Source organism: Camarhynchus parvulus, unplaced genomic scaffold (genome assembly GCF_901933205.1).
Source record: "Camarhynchus parvulus unplaced genomic scaffold, STF_HiC, whole genome shotgun sequence".
Taxonomy (NCBI): domain Eukaryota; kingdom Metazoa; phylum Chordata; class Aves; order Passeriformes; family Thraupidae; genus Camarhynchus; species Camarhynchus parvulus.
In genome coordinates this window covers 3,756-22,000 of record NW_022148442.1, presented here as the reverse complement: position 1 = coordinate 22,000, position 18,245 = coordinate 3,756, and the positions used below count along the sequence as shown (strand labels likewise).

At 38.8% G+C, this 18,245-nt stretch overlaps 1 protein-coding gene across 1 annotated transcript; it reads left to right on the top strand.

Annotated features, from left to right (window-relative positions):
• The first annotated feature begins 2,963 nt into the window (after nt 1–2,963).
• Nucleotides 2,964–13,370, top strand: LOC115916762 (tonsoku-like protein). The gene is made up of 4 exons (XM_030970500.1): nt 2,964–3,124; nt 4,932–5,124; nt 8,971–9,082; nt 12,741–13,370. Exons 1-4 carry the CDS (start codon nt 2,964–2,966, stop codon nt 13,004–13,006), a joined length of 732 nt encoding a protein of 243 aa, XP_030826360.1. The 3' UTR covers nt 13,007–13,370.
• The last annotated feature ends 4,875 nt before the right edge of the window (nt 13,371–18,245 follow it).

Sequence of the window (18,245 nt, the reverse complement as noted above, 5' to 3'; positions counted from 1 at the left end):
AAATGGGGTCAGGATCAGGATTGAGATTGGGATCAGGATTGGGATCAGGGTGAGGATCGGGATCAGGGTGAGGATCCGGGGTCAGGATTGGGATCAGGGATCAGGTTTGGGGTCAGGAATGGGTTTGGGATTGGGATCAAGTTTGGGATCAGGATTGGGATTGGGATCAGCACTTTTCCCCTCCTCAGAGGTCGTGCGTTTGCTGCTGGAGTGGGATTGGGATCAGGATCAGGATTGGGATCAGGGTGAGGATTGGGATTGGGATCAGGTTTGGGGTCAGGAATGGGATCAGGATTGGGATCAAGTTTGGGATCAGGATTGGGATTGGGATCAGGTTTGGGATCAGGATTTTTCTCCTCCCCAGAGATCGTGCGTTTGCTGCTGGAGTGGGATTGGGATTAGGATTAGGATTGGGATCAGGATTGGGATCAGAGATTAGGATCGGGATTGGGATGAGGTTTGGGATCAGGAACGGGATTAGGGTGGAGATTGGGATCAGGATTGGGATCAGGGGTCAGGATTGGGATTGGGATCAAGTTTGGGATCAGGAATGGGATCAGGGTGGAGATTGGGATCAGGATTGGGATCAGGATTGGGATAAAGAAATGGGGTCAGGATCAGGATTGAGATTGGGATCAGGATTGGGATCAGGGTGAGGATCGGGATCAGGGTGAGGATCCGGGATCAGGATGGATTGGGATCAGGGATCAGGTTTGGGGTCAGGAATGGGATCGGGATTGGGATCAAGTTTGGGATCAGGATTGGGATTGGGATCAGCACTTTTCCCCTCCTCAGAGGTCGTGCGTTTGCTGCTGGAGTGGGATTGGGATCAGGATCGGGATTGGGATCAGGGTGAGGATTGGGATCGGGATCAGGTTTGGGGTCAGGAATGGGATCAGGATTGGGATCAAGTTTGGGATCAGGATTGGGATTGGGATCAGGAATGGGATCAGGATTTTTCTCCTCCCCAGAGGTCGTTCGTTTGCTGCTGGAGTGGGATTGGGATTAGGATTAGGATTGGGATCAGGATTGGGATCAGAGATTAGGATCGGGATTGGGATGAGGTTTGGGATCAGGAACGGGATGAGGGTGGAGATTGGGATCAGGATTGGGATCAGGGGTCAGGATTGGGATTGGGATCAAGTTTGGGATCAGGAACGGGATTAGGGTGGAGATTGGGATCAGGATTGGGATCAGGATTGGGATCAGGGGTCAGGATTGGGATTGGGATCAAGTTTGGGATCAGGAACGGGATCAGGGTGAAGACTGGGATCAGGATTAGATCAGATGGGAAAGAAGAGGGCAGGGGGGAGGTATTGGGACAGGACAGGTGGGTCAGGAATGGGATAGGATTGGGATAAAGTTTGGGATCAGGATTGGGATTGGGATCAGGATTGGGATCAGGACTTCTCCCCTCCTCAGAGGTCGTGCGTTTGCTGCTGGAGTGGGATTGGGATCAGGATTGGGATTGGGATCAGGATTGGGATCAGGTTTGGGATCGGGATCGGGATCAGGTTTGGGATCAGGATTGGGATCAGGGGGAAATTGGATGATATTTGGGATTAGGGGTGGGGGTGGGTCGGTTTCCAGGGAGGGGGTGGAATGGGATCAGGTGTGGGGGTGGGGGAGGAAGTGGTGGGACAATTGAGAGGGTCAGTGGGAAAGAGGGAAAGGGTAAGAGGGAGGGGGGAGGGAGAGGGGAGGGAGGGGATGCTTGGAGGCCACAGAAGGGCGCTGCTGGGATGGGAAGGGGAATGGGGTTGGGAACGGGTTTGGGATCGAGATACAGATTGGATGGGAGGGATGGGATTGGGAGGGATCAGGATGGTGGGGATGGAGGTTGGAAGGATTGGGAAGGGGTGAGGATGGGATAGAAATGAGATCAGGATTGGGATCAGGGTCAGGAATTGGGAAACGCTGGGATCAGGGGACAGCATTGGGATTGGGGGGATTGGGATGGGATTGGGAAATGGGACAGGAGTGGGATCAGCATTGGGATTGGGATCAGGTTTGGGACAGGATTTTTCTCCTCCCAGAGACAGGTGCGGGAGGGAGGGATGGGAAGGATTGGGATCAGGATGGGAGGTCGGGATGGGGATTGGGATCAAGTTTGGGACAGGAAGGGGGAGGGGTGGAGGGAAGGATGGGAAAAGAGATTGGATTGGGACGGATGGGATCAAGGGGGGCGGGGATCAGGATGGGATGAGGGATTAGGAGTGGGATGGGGAATCAGGTTTGGGGTCAGGAATGGGATGGGATTGGGATCAAGTTTGGAAGGATTGGGATTGGGATCAGGATTGGGATCAGCACTTTTTCCCTCCTCAAGTTGGTGCTTGCTGCGGAGGGATTGGGATAAGGGTGAGATTGGGATCAGGATTGGGATTGGATAGGTTGGGATTAGGTGAGGATGGGATTGGGACGATTTTCTCTTCCCCAGAGGGGCGGATGCTGCTGTGGGGTTTGGATAGGGTTGGGATGGGAGGTGGATGGGATCGGGGTTGGGATTGGGATCAGGGATCAGGGTGAGGATGGGGAAGGAGAGTTGGGAGGAAGGGATCAGGGTGAGATGGGATAGGAAGGGGTTGGGACAGATGGGTAGAGGATGGGAGGGAGGGGGGAGAAGGGATTGTATTAAGGGGGGGGGGGGAGGGGAAGAGAGGGGAGGAGGAGAGGAGAAGGAGGGAGGGGAAGAAGAGGGGGGAAGACGGAAGGAGAACCCACGGGAAGATAATAGGGAGGAAAAAGAAGATGGGAAGAGGAATAGAATAGGAGATGAAAAATAAAGTGGGGAAGAGTGGATGAGCATTGGGATTGGACAGGTTTGGGACAGCATGGGATGGGAAGGATGGGAGGGATGGGGTTTGGGATCAGGATTGGGATCAGGATTGGGATTGGGGTTTGGGGTTTGGGATCAGGACCCCTCCCCAGAGATCATGCGCTGTGGGTGGGGATTGGGATGGGGGATGGCAATGGAGGGATTTGGGGGTGAGGATTGGGATTGGGATCAAGTTTGGGATCAGAAATGGGATCAGGGTGAAGATTGGGATCAGGATTGGGATCAGGATTGGGATAAGGAAATGGGGTCAGGATCAGGATTGAGATTGGGATCAGGATTGGGATCAGGGTGAGGATCGGGATCAGGGTGAGGATCTGGGATCAGGATTGGGATCAGGGATCAGGTTTGGGGTCAGGAATGGGTTTGGGATTGGGATCAAGTTTGGGATCAGGATTGGGATTGGGATCAGGATTTTTCTCCTCCCCAGAGGTCCGTGCGGTTGCTGCTGGAGTGGGATTGGGATCAGGATTGGGATTGGGATCAGGATTGGGATTGGGATCAGGATTGGGATTGGGATTGATATTGGGATCAGGAATTGAATCAGGGTGAGGGTCGGGGTCAGGAATGGGATCAGGATCAAGATTGGGATTGGGATTGGGATTGGGATCAGCAATGGTATCGGGATTGGGATTGAGATCAGGAAGTCGATCTGGGATTGAAATTGGGATCAGGATTGGGATCAGGAATTTTCTCCTCCCCAACGTGTGATGGGGAGTGGGATTGGGAAGAATGGGGTAAGAAGATTGGGATTGGGATCAGGGTGAGGATCAGGATCAGGATAGGGATCGGGAATTAGATAACAGCTGGGATCAGCATTGGGATTGAGATTGGAATTGGGATCAGGGTGAGGATCGGGATCGGGATCAGGTTTGGGATCAGGGTGAGGATCTGGATCAGAATGAGATCAGGATTGGGATCAGGATCAGGAATAGGATCAGGATTGGGATCGGGATCAGGAATTGGATAACAGCTGGGATCAGCATTGGGATTGAGATTGGAATTGGGATCAGGGTGAGGATCGGGATTGGGATCAGGTTTGGGATCAGGGTGAGGATCGCGACTGGGATCAGGTTTGGGATCAGCATGTTCCCCCTCAGCAGAGATTGTGTGGCTGCTGCTGGAACGGGATCAGGATCAGGAATGGGAATGGGATCAGCAGTGGGGTCAGGAATGGGATCGGGATTGGGATCAGGAATTGGATCGGGGTAAGGATTGTGATCAGGAATGGGATCAGGATTGGGATCAGGATTGGGATCAGGGATCAGGATTGGAATTGGGATCAGGTTTGGGATCAGGATTTTTCCCCTACCCAGAGATCATGCGTTTGCTGCTGGAGTGGGATTGGGATGAGGATCAGGAATGGGATCAGGATTGGGATCAGGTTTGGGATAAGGATCGGGATTGGGATCAAGTTTGGGATCAAGTTTGGGATCAGGATCGGGATCAGGATCAGGATCAGGTTTGGGATCAGGATTGGGATCAGTTTTGGGATCAGGATCGGGATCAGGGATCAGGATCAGGATTGGGATCAGGGATCAGGATCGGGATCAGGATTGGGATCAGGGATCAGGATCAGGATTGGGATTGGGATCAGGGATCAGGGATCAGGATCAGGATTGAGATCAGGATTGGGATCAGGTTTGGGATAAGGATCGGGATCAGGGATCAGGATCAGGATCAGGATTGGGATCAGGGATCAGGATCAGGATTGGGATCAGGATCGGGATCAGGGATCAGGATCAGGATTGGGATCAGGATTGGGATCAGGGATCAGGATCGGGATCAGGATTGGGATCAGGATCAGGATCAGGATTGGGATCAGGATTGGGATCAGGATCGGGATCAGGTTTGGGATCAGGGATCAGGATCAGGATTGGGATCAGGATTGGGATCAGGGATCAGGATCAGGATTGGGATCAGGATTGGGATCAGGATCAGGATTGGGATCAGGGATCAGGATCAGGATCGGGATCAGGTTTGGGATCCGGATCGGGATCAGGTTTGGGATCAGGATTGGGATCAGGATTGGGATCAGGTTTAGGATCAGGATTGGGATCAGGATTGGGATCAGGTTTAGGATCAGGATTGGGATCAGGATTGGGATCAGGAATTCCCCCTCCGCAGAGGTCGTGCGTTTGCTGCTGTCCCGCGGAGCCGCGCTGGACGACGCGGGGGGCCCGGGCTGCGAGGGCGTCACCCCCCTGCACGACGCGCTGGCCTCGGGCCGCTTCCCCGTGGCCCAGCTGCTCATCCAGAGCGGCGCCAAGCTCACGCCCAGAAATGCCAAGGTGAGCCAGATAGTCCCTAAAATTCATTCTGGTTGATGGGAAATTCTTTCTGATTTTGGGGGATATTATTTTGGATTTTTTTCTGATTTTTTTCAGATTTTTTAGGATTTCTCAAAGGAATTTTTTCAGATTTTTTTCCATTTTTTTTTCCATTTTTTGCTGATATTTTAGCTCGTCTCTATCTGAAATTTTAGGTTTTGCTTTTATGGAGTGATGATGACCACAGTTGGTTATTGGTTTTATGGAGTGATGACCACAGTTGGTTATTGGTTTTATGGAGTGATGATGACCACAGTTGGTTATTGGTTTTATGGAATGACGACCACAGTTGGTTATTGGTTTTATGGAGTGATGATGACCACAGTTGGTTATTGGTTTTATGGAGTGATGATGGCCACAGTTGGTTATTGGTTTTATGGAGGGATGACCACAGTTGGTTATTGGTTTTATGCAGCGATGATGACCACAGTTGGTTATTGGTTTTATGGAGTGATGATGACCACAGTTGGTTATTGGTTTTATGGAGCGATGACCACAGTTGGTTATTGGTTTTATGGAGTGATGATGACCACAGTTGGTTATTGGTTTTATGGAGTGATGATGACCACAGTTGGTTATTGGTTTTATGGAGGGATGACCACAGTTGGTTATTGGTTTTATGGAGTGATGATGACCACAGTTGGTTATTGGTTTTATGGAGTGATGATGACCACAGTTGGTTATTGGTTTTATGGAGGGATGACCACAGTTGGTTATTGGTTTTATGGAGTGATGATGACCACAGTTGGTTATTGGTTTTATGCAGTGATGATGGCCACAGTTGGTTATTGGTTTTATGCAGTGATGACCACAGTTGGTTATTGGTTTTATGGACTGATGACCACAGTTGGTTATTGGTTTTATGGACTGATGACCACAGTTGGTTATTGGTTTTATGGAGGGATGACCACAGTTGGTTATTGGTTTTATGGACTGATGACCACAGTTGGTTATTGGTTTTATGGAGTGATGACCACAGTTGGTTATTGGTTTTATGGAGTGATGACCACAGTTGGTTATTGGTTTTATGGAGTGATGATGGCCACAGTTGGTTATTGGTTTTATGGAGGGATGACCACAGTTGGTTATTGGTTTTATGCAGCGATGATGACCACAGTTGGTTATTGGTTTTATGGAGTGATGATGACCACAGTTGGTTATTGGTTTTATGGAGTGATGACCACAGTTGGTTATTGGTTTTATGCAGTGATGATGACCACAGTTGGTTATTGGTTTTATGGAGGGATGACCACAGTTGGTTATTGGTTTTATGGAGTGATGATGACCACAGTTGGTTATTGGTTTTATGCAGTGATGATGGCCACAGTTGGTTATTGGTTTTATGCAGTGATGACCACAGTTGGTTATTGGTTTTATGGACTGATGACCACAGTTGGTTATTGGTTTTATGGACTGATGACCACAGTTGGTTATTGGTTTTATGGAGGGATGACCACAGTTGGTTATTGGTTTTATGGACTGATGACCACAGTTGGTTATTGGTTTTATGCAGTCATGATGACCACAGTTGGTTATTGGTTTTATGGAGTGATGACCACAGTTGGTTATTGGTTTTATGGACTGATGACCACAGTTGGTTATTGGTTTTATGGAGGGATGACCACAGTTGGTTATTGGTTTTATGGAGCGATGATGACCACAGTTGGTTATTGGTTTTATGCAGTCATGATGACCACAGTTGGTTATTGGTTTTATGGAGCGATGGTGACCACAGTTGGTTATTGGTTTTATGGAGTGATGACCACAGTTGGTTATTAGTTTTATGGAGCGATGATGACCACAGTTGGTTATTGGTTGTATGGAGGGATGACCACAGTTGGTTATTGGTTTTATGCAGTGATGATGACCACAGTTGGTTATTGGTTTTATGCAGTGATGACCACAGTTGGTTATTGGTTTTATGCAGTGATGATGACCACAGTTGGTTATTGGTTTTATGGAGTGATGATGACCACAGTTGGTTATTGGTTTTATGGAGCGATGATGACCACAGTTGGTTATTGGTTTTATGGAGTGATGACCACAGTTGGTTATTGGTTTTATGGAGTGATGATGACCACAGTTGGTTATTGGTTTTATGGAGTGATGACCACAGTTGGTTATTGGTTTTATGGAGTGATGATGACCACAGTTGGTTATTGGTTTTATGGAGTGATGATGACCACAGTTGGTTATTGGTTTTATGCAGTGATGACCACAGTTGGTTATTGGTTTTATGCAGTGATGATGACCACAGTTGGTTATTGGTTTTTTAAAAAACAGAATTTTTTCTGTTTTTTAAATTTTTTTTGCCTATTTTTCCTGATTTTTCCAAATTTTTTCCTGATTTTTTCCCCATTTTTTTAGTACTTTATTCTGATTTTTTTCCGGATTTTATTCAATTTTTCCTGATTTTTTTTTTTTTTTTTACATTTTTTCATCTATTTTTGGAATTTTCCTTGCTCTTTTTTAGCTTTTTTTTCTCAATTTCATTCTGCGCCTTTTATCACTTTTTTCTGATTTTTAAATGTATGTCTTCAGATGTTTTTCTGATTTTTTTGCAATTCTTTTATAATATGTTTTTTGTGATTTATCGATTGGTTTGGGGATTTATGTAGACAAAATTTCCAGGATTTTTTGGTATTTTTGGAGAATTTTTTGAGTATTTTTTCAATATTTTTTTCAGCTTTTTGACCTATTTTTTGGCAGGTTTTTGTCAAAAATTTCAGGGGTTTTTTTGCATTTTTTCTGAATTTTTCGCAATTTTTCGGATTTTTCTCTGGATTTTTTTCGCATTTTTTGCGATTTTTTTTCTGAGTTTTTTTGCATTTTTCCTGAATTTTTACGGATTTTTAAGGATTATTTTCTGATTTTTTTTGTATTTTACAGATTTTTTTTAGGATTTTTTTTCTTCCTATTTTCTTCTGGAGTTGTGTTGCGTCTTTTCCGATCTTTTTCTAAATTTTTTGCCTTTTTTCCTGAATTTTTTAGGATTTTTTAATGTATTTTTCTGATTTTATTTTTTGCCTTTTTCTCATTTTTTCTGATTTTTTTTTCTGATTTTTTTCCTATTTTTCGCAAATTTTTGCAAATTTTTCTGGGGTTTTTTCTGATTTTTTTCTGATTTTCTTTCACATAAGCTCCTGATTTTTTCCAGATATTTTGGGAATTTTTCTCATTTTTTTCTTAAACTTTTTGGGATTTTTTTTGAGATTTTGGCCTTTTCTTAGGGTTTTTTAGGAATTTTTCTATTTTTTCAGCATTTTTCAGATTTTCCCGCTTTTTTTTCTGCTTTTCTTCCAAACTTTGACCATTTTTTCTCTATTTTTTCCCGATTTTCACACTTTTTCTCTTTTTTTTCTGATTTTTCCTGCATTCTATGAATTTTTTCCTGATTTTGTTCTGATTTTCTTCTTTCTTTTTTTTGTCTGCCATTTTCCCCTGATTTTTTCCGATTTCTTTTTCATTTTTCTCCGATTATCTGAATTTTTTTTCGGATTTCATTTCTAAATTTTTTGAGAATTTTTTCTTTTTATTTTTTCAAATTTTTAACCATTTTCCAGCTTTTTTCCATTTTTTTTCTCATTATTTTCCCTTTTTTTTTCTACTTTCTTCATTTTCACAATATTTCTGCTTTTTCCATGTTTATTTCTGATTTTTTATATTTTTTTCTGATTTTTTTCAAATTTTCTCCAATTTTTTTCGTTTTTTCAGCATTTTTAATCAATATTTCACCATTTAAATTGGATTTTTCTTAATTTTTTTTGAATTTTTTTCTCAATTTTCTGTATTTTCTCTCCTTTCCAGGGCCAGACCCCTCTGCAGACTCTTCAGGAGTGGCTGGAGAATTTTGGACCTGAACTGGACTCAGAAACCTGGGACAGCGCCCAGGAGACGCTCCGGATGCTCCTGGAAAAAGGTCCAAAAAATCCAATTTTATTCCGAATTTTTAAGGCTTTTTTCAGGATTTTTTTAAAATTTTTTTAGAATTTTTTTTAAATTTTTTTGAATTTTTTTTGAATTTTTTTTTAATTTTTTTGAAATTTTTTTGGAATTTGTTTGGAATTTGTTTGGAATTTCTTTAATTTTTTTGAATTTTTTTGAATTTTTTTTGGAATTTTTTTTGAATTGTTTTTGAAATTTTTTTTGAATTTTTTTAACTTTTTTGAATTTGTTTTTGAATTTTTTTAGAATTTTTTTTGAATTTTTTTAATTTTTTTGAATTTTTTTGAAATTTTTTTTGAATTTTTTTAATTTTTTTTGAATTTTTTAATTTTATGTGATTTTTTAAAATTTTTTTTTAAATTTTTTATTTTAGTGATTTTTTTGAATTTTTGAATTTTTTTTTTGAATTTTTTGAATTTTTTTGAATTTTTTTGAATTTTTTTAAATTTTTTGAATTTTTTTAAATTTTTTTAATTCTTTTTGGATTTTTTTTGAAATTTTTTTGAAATTTGTTTTGAATTTTTTTGAATTTTTTGAAAATTTCTTTTCCATTTTTTTCCCCCAAATTTTGATCAATGATTTTTCACATCTTTCTTTTAAAATGATTTTATTCTGAATTTCTTAGGGAATTTTGGGAATTTCTGGGGCATTTTTAGGGAATTTTTTAGGGAATTTCTGGGGCAATTTTATGGAAATTTTTAGGGAGTTTTGGGCCATTTTTTGGGAATTTTTTAGGGAATTTCTGGGCATTTTTAGGGAGTTTTTTAGGGAATTTTGGGTCATTTTTAGGGATTTTTTATGGAATTTTGGGCCATTTTTGGGGAATTTTGGACCTGAACTGGACTCAGAAACCTGGGACAGCGCCCAGGAAACGCTCCGGATGCTCCTGGAAAAAGGTCCAAAAAATCCAATTTTATTCTGAAATTTTAAGGCTTTTTTCAGGATTTTGTAGAAATTTTTTTAGAAATTTTTTTAGAATTTTTTGAATTTTTTAATTTTTTTAAAATTTTTTTTGAATTTTTTAAAATTTTTTTTAATTTTTTTGAATTTTTTGAATTTTTTTGGAATTTTTTTGAATTGTTTTTGAATTTTTTTGGAATTTTTTTTGGAATTTTTTTTGAATTGTTTTTTAATTTTTTTTGAATTTTTAAACTTTTTTTAATTTTTTGTGAACTTTTTTTGAATTTTTTGAATTTTTTGAATTTTTTAATAATTTTTTAAATTTTTTTTTAATTGTTTTGAATTTTTTTGGAGTTTGTTTGAATTTTTTTTGAATTTTTTTAAATTTTTTTTGAATTTTTTTTTGAATTTTTTTAAATTTTTTTTTGAAATTTTTTTGAATTTTTTTGAATTTTTTCAGAATTTTTTTGGAATTTTTTTAATTTTTTGGAATTTTTTTGAAATTTGTTTTGAATTTTTTTTTGAAATTTTTTGAATGTTTTTTGAATTTTTTTGAAATTTTTTAAATTTTTTTAAAAATTTTTTTAGGGAATTTTTTTTGAAATTTTTTTAATTTTTGTAAATTTTTTGGGATTTTTAAATGTTTTTGATTTTTTTGAATTTTTTTGAATTTTTTTTGAATTTTTTTTGAATTTTTTTTAATTTCTTTTCAGTTTTTTTGAATTTTTTTGAATTTTTAAAAATTTCTTTTCCATTTTTCTCCCCCAAATTTTAATCCATATTTTTTCCCATCTTTTAAAAATCTTTTTTACGATTTTCAATTGGATTTTTTCCTTTTTATCCAAACGATTTCCAGCTGTTTGTTCTGCACTTTTTTATTTGTCTGGGAAATATTTTGATTTTTCCTGAGGTTTTTTCCACAACTTTTTTCTTATTTTTCTCTTTATTTTCTGTCATTTTAAGGATTTCTTTCAAATTTTTGGAATTTTTTCCTCATTGCTTTTTAGGGCTTTTTTACAAATTTTTTCATATTTAAAAAAATCATCATTTTTAGGTATTTTCCCAACATTTTCCCAGGTTTTTTCCAAATTTTTTAAGAATTTTTCCTGATTTTTAAAAGGATTTTGGGGTTTGGGGTTTTTTCTGGATTTTTTAATGATTTTATTCCGATTTTTTAGGGAATTTGGGGAATTTCTGGGGCCATTTTTCGGGAATTTTTTAGGGAATTTTTAGGGAATTTTTTAGGGAATTTTGGGGCATTTTTGGGGAATTTTTAGGGAATTTTGGGGCATTTTTAGGGAATTTTGGGGCATTTTTAGGGAATTTTTTAGGGAATTTTGGGCCATTTTTAGGGAATTTTTTCGGAAATTTTTTTGGGAATTTTGGGCCATTTTGGGGGAATTTTTTAGGGAATTTTTGGGGGGGAATTTTTAGGGAATTTTGGGGCATTTTAAGGGAATTTTTTAGGTAATTTTGGGCCATTTCTGGGGAATTTCTTAGGGAATTTTGGGGCAGTTTTGGCGAATTTTGTGGGGAATTTTGTAGGGAATTTTGGGCCATTTTGAGGGGAATTTTTTAGGGAATTTTGGGCCATTTTTAGGGAATTTTTCAGGGAACTTTGGGCCATTTTTAGGGAATTTTTTAGGGAATTTTGGGGCCGTTTTGGGGATTTTTTTAGGGAATTTTGAGCAATTTTTAGGGAATTTTTTAGGGAATTTTGGGCCATTTTTAGGGAATTTTTTAGGGAATTTTGGGGCAGTTTTGGGGAATTTTTAGGGAATTTTGGGGCATTTTTGGGGAATTTTTTAGGGAATTTTGGGCCATTTTTAAGGAATTTTTGTGGGAATTTTCGGGCAGTTTTGGGGCATTTTTAGGGAATTTTTTAGGGAATTTTGGGGCATTTTTGGGGAATTTTTTAGGTAATTTTGGGCCATTTTTAGGGAATTTTTTGTGGGAATTTTGGGGCAGTTTTGGGGCATTTTTAGGGAATTTTTTAGGGAATTTTGGGGCATTTTTGGGGAATTCTTTAGGGAATTTTGGGCCATTTTTTGGGAATTTTTTCGGGAATTTTGGGGCATTTTTGGGGGAATTTTAAAGGTAAAAAAAGGGAATTTTGAAATAATTTTTTGGATTTTCTTTTTTAATTTCATAGGAAATTTACTGGGAAATGTCAGAGGCGTTTTTCAGATTTTTTCAGGATTTTTTTTGTGATTTTTGGGACGATTTTTGGGATTTTTTTTGAACTTTTTTCCATTTTTTTTTAGATTTTTTTTTCCATTTTTTGAATTTTTTTCCATTGTTTTAAGATTTTTTTTGGTAGAATTTTAAATTTTATTATTTCCCTATTTTAAGATATTTATTTTCTCTGATTTTTGATTTTTTTTAAATTTTTTCTAAATATTTCAGATTTTTTTGTGTTTTTTTTTTCAAATTTTTTCCTGGCCTTTTTAAGATTGCTTTAAATTTTTTTTATTTTCCCTTTTTTCCCCATTTCCCCCATTTTTTTTCTTTTTTTCCCATTTTTTCTTTTTTTCCCCATTTTTCCCCCTTTTTTTTTTCTTCTTTTCCCTTTTTTTTTTGCTTTTTTTCCCCATTTTTTTGCTTTTTTCCCCCTTTTTTTTTAAATTTTTCCCTCCTCATCCCAATTTTTTCACCAATCCCCCCCCACTCCCAAATCCCCTTCAATTCCCCCCATTTTTCCCTCTTTAATCCCAATTTTTTTCTTTTTCCAGCTCCTCCAGAAGACCCCGACGAGCCCCAAATCCCAAATTCCAGCCCCATCCGGAAACGCCAACGAACCCCAGACACCGAAAACGACCCAAAAAACCAAAATTTGGGAAAGCCCAGTGCAGAAAAACCCAAAATTCCAGCAGAAAATCCCAATTTTTTGCCCAAAAAATCCAATTTTTGTCCGAAAATTCCAATTTTTTGCCCGAAAATTCCAATTTTTTGCCTGAAAATTCCAATTTTTTGCCCAAAAATCCCAAACCGGCTCTGATTCCTGAGGAGGAATTCCTGGAGCAGGAGAATTGGCTGGAGGACGATTTGGGACCATCGCGGAAAAAACCTCGAAGGAATTTTCGGGGATTTCGGGAATTTCGGGATCCCAAAAACGCCAAGGGCAGAAATTCCCGAATTTTGGAGGATTTGGGGAATTCAGAGCCCAAAGTTGCCTCAAATTCCTCAGAAATTCCCGAATTTTCTGGGAATTCTTCAGAAAATTCGGAATTTTCTGGGAAGTCTTCGGAAATTCCGGAATTTTCTGGGAATTCCGCGGAAATTCCGGAACCTTCTGGGAATGCAGTTCCGACTCTGAGGATCCGGATCCGAATCCAGGACGAGCTTTTCCTCATCCCTGTGGTGGCAAGGTGAGAATTCCGGAGTTTTTCCATGAAAAATTTCCCCAAAAATTCCCAAAAAATCCCCAAAAATTCCCTAAAAAGCCCCAAAAATTCCCCCAAAAAATCACGAAAAATCTCGAAAAATTCCTTTAAAAATCCCCAAAAATTCCCCCCAAAAATTCCCCCAAGAATCCTGAAAAATTCCCTAAAAATCCCAAAAATTCCCCAAAAATCTCCACAAAAATTATGAAAATTTCCCTAAAAATCCCCCAAAATTGTGAAAAATTCCTTAAAAAAATCTCAAAAAATTCCGGCAAAAATACCGAAAAATCTCCCCAAAGATCGTATAAAATTCCCGAAAAATCCCTAAAAATTCCAGAAAAATCTCCCCAAAAAATCCCCCAAAAATTCCTGAAAAATCTCTCCAAAAATAATGAAAAATTCCCAAAAATTCCCCCAAAAAATCACGAAAAATCTCCCCCAAAATCGTGAAAAATTCCCTAAAAAATCCCCTAAAATTCCTGAAAAATCTCTCAAAAAATAATGAAAAATTCCCTAAAAATCCCCAAAATTTCTCCCAAAAATCCTGAAAAATCTCCCCAAAAATTGTGAACAATTCCCCCAAAAAATCCCAAAAAATCTCCCCAATAATCATAAAAAATCTCCAAAAATCCCTCAAATTTCCCCGCAAAAAATCCCAAAAATTCCCCCCAAAAATCGTGTAAAATTCCCTAAAAATCCCCCAAAAAATCCTGAAAAATGTCCCAAAAATTGTGAAAAATTCCCTAAAAAATCCCCAAAAATTCCCCCCAAAATCCTGAGAAGTCTCCCCAAAAATTATGAAAAATTCCCTAAAAAATCCCAAAAAATTCCCTACAAAATTCCCTAAAAAATACCCAAAAATTCTCCCCAAAAATGGTGAAAAATTCGCTAAAAATCCCCAAAATTCCCTCAAAAATTCCTGAAAAATTTCCCCAAAAATCGTGAAAAATTCCCTAAATATCTCCTCAAAATTTCCTGAAAAAAATCCCCCCAAAAATCGGGGAAAATTCCCTAAAAAATCCCCAAAAATTCCCAAAAAATCTCCCCAAAAATCGTGAAAAATTCCCTAAAAAATCCCCCGAAATTGAAAAAAAATCTCCCCAAAAATCGTGAAAAAATTCCCTAAAATTTCCCAAAAATTCCCCCAGAAATTGTGATAAATTTTCTAAAAATCCCCCAAAATTCCCCCAAACAATCCTGAAAAATCTCCCCAAAAATCGTTAAAAATTCCCTAAAAATGCCCCCAAAATTCCCGAAAAATCTTCCCAAAACTCATGAAAAATTCCCTAAAAATCCCCAAAAATTCCCCCAAAATCTCCCCAAAAACTGTGAAAAAATCCCTAAAAATTCCCCCAAAAATCGTGAAAAATTCCCTAAAAAATCCCCCAAAATTCCTGAAAAATCTCCCCAAAAATAATGAAAAATCCCCTAAAAACAACTCCAAAAATTCCCCCAAAAATCCCAAAAAATCTCCCCAAAACTTGTGAAAAATTCCCAAAAATCCCCCAAAAAATCCCAAGAAATCTCCCCAAAAATCGTGAAAAATTCCCAAAAAATCCCCAAAAATTCCAAAAAATCTCCCCAAAAACCAAAAAACCAAAAAAACCCGAAAAACTGAAAAAATCTCCCCAAAAATGCGTGAAAAATCCCCCAAAATTTGAAAAAATTCCCCAAAAATTGTGACAAATTTTCTAAAAATCCCCCAAAATTCCCCCAAAAAATCCTGAAAAATCTCCCCAAAAATCGTTAAAAATTCCCTAAAAATGCCCCGAAAATTCCCGAAAAATCTTCCCAAAACTCATGAAAAATTCCCGAAAAATCCCCAAAAATTCCCCCAAAATCTCCCCAAAAACCGTGAAAAAATCCCTAAAAATTCCCCCAAAAATCGTGACAAATTCCCTAAAAAATCCCCCAAAATTCCTGAAAAATCTCCCCAAAAATGAAAAATCCCCTAAAAACAACTCCAAAAATTCCCCCAAAAATCCCAAAAAATCTCCCCAAAACTGGTGAAAAATTCCCCCAAAAAATCCCAAGAAATCTCCCCAAAAATCGTGAAAAATTCCCAAAAAAATCCCCCAAAATTCCTGAAAAATCTCCCCCAAAAATCGTGAAAAATTCCCAAAAAAACCCCCCAAAAATCCTGAAAAATCCCCCCAAAAATCGTGAAAAATTCCCTAAAAATCCCCCAAAAATTACTAAATATCCCCCCAAAAATCCTGAAAAATTCCCTAAAAATCCCCCCAGAAAATAACTAAAAATCTCCCCAAAACTCATGAAAAATTCCCTAAAAATCCCCCCAAAAAATAACTAAAAATCTCCCCAAAAAATCGTGGAAAAATTCCCTAAAAATCCCCCCCAAAAAATAACTAAAAATCTCCCCAAAAATCGTGAAAAATTCCCTAAAAATCCCCCCAAAAATAACTAAAAATCTCCCCAAAAATCCTGAAAAATTCCCTAAAAATCCCCCAAAAAATAACTAAAAATCTCCCCAAAAATCGTGAAAAATTCCCTAAAAATCCCCCCAAAAATAACTAAAAATCTCCCCCAAAAATCGTGAAAAATTCCCTAAAAATCCCCCCAAAAAATAACTAAAAAATCAAAAAATCCCAAAAATCCCCCAAAAAATTCCCTAAAAATCCCTCCAAAAAATAACTAAAAAATCCCCAAAAATCGTGAAAAATTCCTAAAAATCCCCCCAAAAATAACTAAAAATCCCCAAAAATCCTGAAAAATTCCTAAAAACCCCCAAAAATAACTAAAATCCCCAAAAATCGTGAAAAATTCCCTAAAAATCCCCCCAAAAAATAACTAAAAATCTCCCCAAAAATCTGAAAAATTCCCTAAAAATCCCCCACAAAATAACTAAAAATCTCCCCCAAAAACCTGAAAAATTCCCTAAAAATCCCCCCAAAAAATAACTAAAAATCTCCCCAAAAATCCTGAAAAATTCCCTAAAAATTAAAAAAAAAATAACTAACCCCCAAAAATCTCCCCAAAATCCTGAAAATTCCTGAAAAATTCCTAACAAAAATAACTAAAAATCTCCCCAAAAATCGTGAAAAATTCCTAAAAATCCCCCCAAAATTCCTGAAAAATCTCCCCAAAAATTGTGAAAAATTCCTAAAAATCCCCCCAAAAATAACTAAAAATCTCCCCAAAAATCGTGAAAAATTCCCTAAAAATTCCCCCAAAAATAACTAAAAATCTCCCCAAAAATCGTGAAAAATTCCCTAAAAATCCCCCCAAAAAATAACTAAAAATCTCCCCAAAAATCCTGAAAAATCTCCCAAAAAATTGGGAAAAATTCCCTTAAAAAAGCCCCAAAAATTCACGAGATATTCCCCAAGAATATCCACAAAGTCACAAAAAATCACTTTAATTGCACTAAAAAATCTGTTTTTCTGTGCACCCGCTCTTGGTGGAGTGGTGTGCCCTAAAAAGGGGCCAAAGCCCGAACCTTCCCCGCTGCTCAGAGGGGCGGGGCGCTGCAGGAGGGGCCTCCAATGCCCCAGCCGACAGCGAGGTCAGAACATTGGGGATTTGTGGGAATTGGGGGTTTTGTGGGTTTTTTGGGGATTTTTGGGGATTTTTGGGGATTTGGGGAATTGGGGGGATGGGGGGATTTGTGGGTTTTTTGGGGGAGGGGGGGATTTGGGGGGATGGGGGTTTTGGGGGATTGGGGATTTGGGGGGAGATGGGGGGGGGGATTGGGGATTTTTTGTGGATTTGGGGATTTGGGGGGATTTTGGGGGGTTTTGGGTGGGTGAGGTTTGTGGGATTTTGTGGGATTTTGTGGGGATTTTGGGGGATTTGGGGATTGGAGGATGGGGGGGATTTTTGGGGGTGTGGTGGGGGATTTTGGGTAATTTGGGGTTTTTGTATTGAGGATTTTTGGGTTTTTTTAGGGGATTTTTTGAGGGGATATTTGGGGTGAATTTGGTGGGGGGATTCTTTGGGGATTTTGGGGAGATTTTTGGGGATGGGGGGGGGTTTTTGTGGGATGTGTGGGGGTTTTTTGTGGGATTTTTGGGGATTTTTTTAGGTTTTTTGGGGGTTTTTGGGGGATTTTTGGGTGATTTTTTTGGGGATTTTTGGGGGATTTTTGGGGACTTTTTGTGGGATTTTTGGGATTTTTGTGGGATTTTTGTGGGATTTTTTGGGGATTTTTGTGGGATTTTTGTGGGATTTTTTGGGGGGATTTTTGGGGATTTTTGGGGATTTTGGGGGATTTTGGGGATTTTTGTGGGGATTTTGGTGGGAATGTATTTTGGGGATTTTGGGGGGATTTTGTGGGATTTTTGGGGATTTTTTTGGGATTTTTGGGGATTTTGTGGGATTTTTTGGGGATTTTTGGGGATTTTTGGGGATTTTTTGGGGATTTTGGGGATTTTTGGGGATTTTTGGGATTTTTTGGGGATTTTTTGGGGATTTTTGTGGGATTTTTGTGGGATTTTTATGGGATTTTTGTGGGGATTTTTTGTGGGATTTTTGTGGGATTTTTGGGGTTTTTGGGGATTTTTGTGGGGATTTTTTTGGGGGTTTTTGGGGATTTTTTGTGGGATTTTTTGGGGATTTTGTGGGATAGTTTGGGATTTTTGGGGGTTTTTGGGGATTTTTGGGGGTTTTTTGGGGGGTTTTTGGGGATTTTTGGGGATTTTGGGGATTTTTTGGGGATTTTTTGGGGATTTTTGGGGATTTTTTGGGATTTTTTGGGTTTTTTGGGGATTTTTGGTTTTGTGAATTTTGGGGATTTTTGGGATTTTTTTGGGGATTTTTTTTGGGGGATTTTTTGGGATTTTTGGGGATTTTTTGGGGATTTTTGGGGATTTTTGTGGGATTTTTTGGGGATTTTTG